General features: G+C 34.3%; 1 protein-coding gene across 1 annotated transcript in view; it reads left to right on the top strand.

The window, feature by feature from the left end:
• The first annotated feature begins 2,640 nt into the window (after positions 1-2,640).
• Positions 2,641-5,160, top strand: part of LOC117113109 (low-density lipoprotein receptor-related protein 6-like) — a 47,777-nt gene continuing 45,257 nt past the window's right edge. Inside the window, exon 1 of the mRNA XM_033256355.1 lies at positions 2,641-2,838. Within this exon, the coding sequence (XP_033112246.1) occupies positions 2,775-2,838 (64 nt within the window). The 5' untranslated portion in view covers positions 2,641-2,774. The remainder of the gene's footprint in view (positions 2,839-5,160) is intronic.

The raw sequence follows: 5,160 nt of genomic DNA, 5'->3' as shown, positions 1-5,160 counted from the left end.
TAGACAGCGGAGTTTAAATTAAAGGAAGGGTTGACAGATATGTAAGGTGAGCAGTGAGGATGTTTCAAAAAGCTACGAATACCTCAGTGCTGGATCTTCTGAATAAGGATATGGAAGTGGATTTTGATCCCAAACTTCAGTCAAGGGGAGAGATAAACAAATAGGTCTACTTATGAAAATTAAAACGACCTGCTTACAATTTTGGAAATATCTATAACAAACGAAACGATTTCATTTAATTAAAACAAAAACGAATAGTTCATTAAACGAATCAAATCAGTTACCAACATCAAAATGAAGTACACATCAAACAAAATAAATTTTCTCTCTTAACCATGTACTACAAAAAATACACAAAGCTCTGATCTGCAAAAGTTCCCTGTATGTCCAGGAAAGACCAAATGGTGTGATGAGCTGTATTTCTTGAGTTTGTCAAGTTCGAAGATATAAGTTAAAGAGATATTTTTGAAGATGCATATGCCGGATCACAAACTATATAGGCCTACAGTACCGATGATCATCCGTGTCAGGGGCGGATCCAGAGATTTTCTGAGGGGGGGGGGGGGGCACAATATGAAGTTCACGCCGCCACGCCCACCTCCGCCCCACTATGGTTGGTGTAAATAAGTGTTAAACATTCGAGCTCTCCTTTCCCCCACTGCTGTATCGTCACTGAACTCATAGCTGCACTCTTTTTCCCACTAAATTTCCTCTTTTTAACTCACTAAATTTCTACATTTCCTATTTGTGTAAATTTCCGACATATAAATAAAGCGTGGGTAAGTTTTTTTTTTCAATGCTTGATGTATGCTTAATAATCGTGAGCCACGTCCGTACTCTGAAAACCCATCTTTGTAACCCACCATAAAAACCGACAAATATTGTGGCCCAGGGTTTCAGTGTTTTAGATAAAATTATCGGTGACGATAGGACGCCCTCAGCAGTTGAACACTCGATAACTTTCAGACCTAGCTGAGTAAAATGAAATAAATTCTGAACTTTAATAATACAGTATGACAGGCCTACATTCAATTCGATGTTGTTGGGCTAACAGCAGCAGAATAATTATTATATAATTTGCAAAACAATTACTCTACATATTTTACTTTATGGACAATACCGAACTCCTCAATCAAAACTTTTCGTAGGCCTATCACAGACTTTGCGATACATTTATAGTAGGCCTACTCTAAGTTACCATTTACTTAATTGCTCATAAGTAATTTATATGTTTCATTATCGTTATACCCCGGGACCATTTTATGCAATATCTACTAAACGTTTCAGGAAGAATGGATCGTGCTTTTTGAACAAATCCGTAATCATAATTTTCTGTGTCTCTAATTAGAAATAGGCCTATATATGACGACTGCGTGAAAGCTGCTCCTTATACTTTTCAAATTGTAAAGTTCCCGGCTAGTTTTCAAATCCGCAGGCTGATTCTGGCTCTTCCTCTGTTGGGTCGACCGCAATGACTTCAAAATTTGAAGAATGACAGAAGAGGTGAATAAACAGAACAAGGAACGACTGTCAGCCATGTTATTCATTATATTATCTTTTTTTTCATATCATTACTCCTTGTTATTTTGTTTTCCCCATGCCTAGGCCCAATAGTAATACATTTAGAGCCTTTGCAGTGGTGGTGGTGGTGGTGGGAGATTAATAACGTAATCGAAGATATTAAAGATCGAGTCAAGTGAAAAAAAAAAATAGTTTAGTTAATTGATTTTGCATACACTCAATTTGTCTGAATTGGCTGATCAAACAAATTGTTTTGGACTTTTTTTCATTGGAATTCGATATTTTATGGGATTTTTCTATGACCTTTCATTAAAATTCATTATTAATTTCTAAAAAAGATAGTCAACGACATAGCCTATAAGTAGGTTATAATATGGAGTTTGACACTAAGTCTCTGATTGACAGTGGTTATTAAAAATTAAATAGACATCCAGTATTAAAATATACAGGCGAATCCACTTATTTAATATATCATACACTTACTTAATAATAATATTATCCAGATAATTTTTTTTAATGATCCAATATTTAGTTTATGTCATCATGATGACACAACCATTCTGTTAGTTTACCGTTACTTTTTTATATAGGCCTACCTAAAGTGCATCTGTGCGGATGAGTAGGCCTATATAATTTTGGGAGGGCTACAGGTACCTCACAATGTTGTGGACGTGTGTGCACCCAGAAATTCCACAGATCTTCCCTTACATGGTTCTAATGAGCTTTCACTCTCCATTCACGCAACAATAGATATCTTTTGTGTTGCTTTCGATTTTCACACAAGTGTTTTGCTCCAGCATGTCAATCAACGTCATCATGATGACACAACCATTCTGCTGTTACGCTTGGTCGCACCAGGGGGTCATGCCGTATGGCTTACCTGTCTTTTAACTAAACATTCCTTTTACACAAAATAGTTCGCTATATTTTTACATTATGTTAATATTTGGTTTATTCGTTGCTCGTAAATCTAATTATTTAAGATACAATAAATGTTTTAAATTAAACAGACGTTTCAATACATTTCACGAATCTCTGGAAGCCACATGATTATTAAATGTGTACACTGACGCGGATTAATATATTGTAATAAGATCTCCCATTTGACCTCAGTGGCTAGCAAGCTTCATAAAATGTACATGAAAATAACGAGGGAACTGTTAAGTTGTTTACTGCTAAGTTCTAATATCAACACTTGGGATTCACATTTGACGACTGTAGAAAATGCCTTTGGAAGTATATAACCCTAGCATATGGGAGCGATGAGGTTTATGACTACACTCATCAATTTTTGTTCCATAATACTGGCTGTAAGAGGTAAGATTACATATAGAATGAAGCCGCTTTGTGCTCCATTGACACCGTGCTATGCGATGTGCAGTCAGTATGGCTCCCCTCAACTCTATGTTTAGAAACTAAACGGTCTGTTTGGGCCTAGCATTGGTGAACATGTTGTAGATGCGAGTACAGTCGCACAAAATGAATGTCATAAAAACATGTGTTAGTGTTTTATTTGTTTATTAATGAGTGTTGTAAATGAGTTGATGGTATCAGAAACTAGTTTATCTGTTTTGAAGTAGGGTAGGCTAGGCGGTCCTAGGCCTTCTACTATTCTACCGCCTAGCCTACGACGAGGAAGCGAACGTTACTATACTCTCGCGGTGCATCAAAAGGAGGTTAGCACAGCCTCTTGTGTGTGGGTACCACAAACGAAAACACAACAAATAGTCCATACTCATCCATCATAGCTTGATGTAATCTTATGCTAGAGCCTGCAGTAGTTAGTAGAATGGACTCTGATTCAAATTTAGATTTACGTTTAGACTGAGGCCTGGCCTATCCTATCTCATTCTCTGTCAAGTTTTATTTGCACCAAGTTTATCTTTCCTGCACATTTTTTTTTTTTGGTTACTTGTTCTGTTTCACATCCATTGCCTGTGTCATGCACAATACGTTTTTTTTTTTTAATTCCTCAATGTCAAGTCCCAACTCGGGTATCCTTTCAAGTATCCAACGTAAATGTAACATAACAATAACTAACAATCATTTGAAATACCTTGCAAGGTTTATGTATATATTCTAATGAACAATAAAATAATATCAAAAGTATGATTCATTCTTAATTGGTATATATTTTCTACAGTACTATTTTGTAATAAAAAAAAACAAACAAATAATACACAAACAAAACAGTAAAACAAATGCATTGTTAACGTGGGCTTACAGTATTTTACCTTCCCATTCATAAAATCGACATCAGCAATTGCTTTATATTTATATTTTATTTTTGACTTTTTTTACCTTGTTTAGTGAACCCATCGGCCGCCAATAATGATAATTTTGAATTAAAAAAAAATTATTTTGGCCAATTATAGTGCAACTGCCGCCGCGAGAAAATTGAAATTTCAGAAAAAAATAAAGTTTTCCTTTATGTTTATTACGCCTGTCGCTGCACCGAAATCTCCAAATATAAGATACTATGTATCTTTCTAATTATATAAATTTAAAGCGTTAATCATTCCATTACTACACTGTTGACATTCACCAATAAAAGTTTATTTTATATTCTCCTCCATCTGGATGTTTCGGAAAAACTATTGCTAAATAAGAAAGCAAAATTTTATTTTTATCGTTTTACGCCTTATCTCCATATCTAATGATCTTTAAAAACATAGGTTTGCAAAACAAGGGATAAAAAATAACGTTTTGCCTTTTATTAGTAAAGTTAAGTTGAATTGCACACATTGCTATCACCAGTTTAGTAACTGTTTGATAATTTTACATCAACACTAAAATTGGTGTATTGTCCTGTTTTAATTGTCAGAAGAGAAAGTATTTTTTTTTTTCAAATATTTGTTGATTAATGTTATATAGTACGGATATACCCATTTGCTTTGATAATCAATTTCAGCTCAATTTAAATAAATAAGTTAAAATAATGTTCTCAACTATACTGGTAAATGCATAAATATTACCTTTAATATTTTCTTTTGTATTAATTTTATATCTTTTCCAAAATGTAAGTTCCTTATGATACCTAATGGAGAATGTCACTGTCATGCTTAAACTGGAGTTGAAACTCTCAATTAGAATGGAGAGGACAATTAGTTGTACTTCCAAGGATTCTCCTATTTTGTGTTTGTTTTTCCTAAAAATGATACAACACTCAATGTCAGACAAATAATCATCTAGTGCCTTTAAATGAGTGAAACATGAGTCTACAGAATTATCTTTTTCGCATTCCTGATCTACTCACATGAATGAATGAGTATGGTATAATGTTGGTGATTATTACAGTAGTCAGGTTCAATGAAACATGTGTCCTTAAAATTATGGTTGTGAAACAATATTATTAAATAACAATAATTTGGCATTAAAATTTAAGCAGACTTGTACAGTAGATGTACTGCACATTTATCAAGTCAAGAATGATAATTGTTAGCCCAAATGTAACTTTGTCCTTCATTAAACTTGATTATGTACAGTACAGTCATGAAATATTGCACTTTTACCTGCGCACAGGCTTCGTAGATACATCGTAGCCTGAAATAAACATTCTAACCTGAGCGCAGGCTTCGTAGCCTGATATAAACAATCTAAGCAAGGCTACGCGAAGCGAACCTACGAAGCAAAAGCATG

The sequence above is a fragment of the Anneissia japonica genome, unplaced genomic scaffold, assembly GCF_011630105.1.
Source record: "Anneissia japonica isolate Jap-2015-1 unplaced genomic scaffold, ASM1163010v1 scaffold288155_len217153_cov186, whole genome shotgun sequence".
Taxonomy (NCBI): domain Eukaryota; kingdom Metazoa; phylum Echinodermata; class Crinoidea; order Comatulida; family Comatulidae; genus Anneissia; species Anneissia japonica.
The sequence above is the reverse complement of the archived record's forward strand: the minus strand, read 5'-3'. Positions and strand labels throughout refer to the sequence as shown.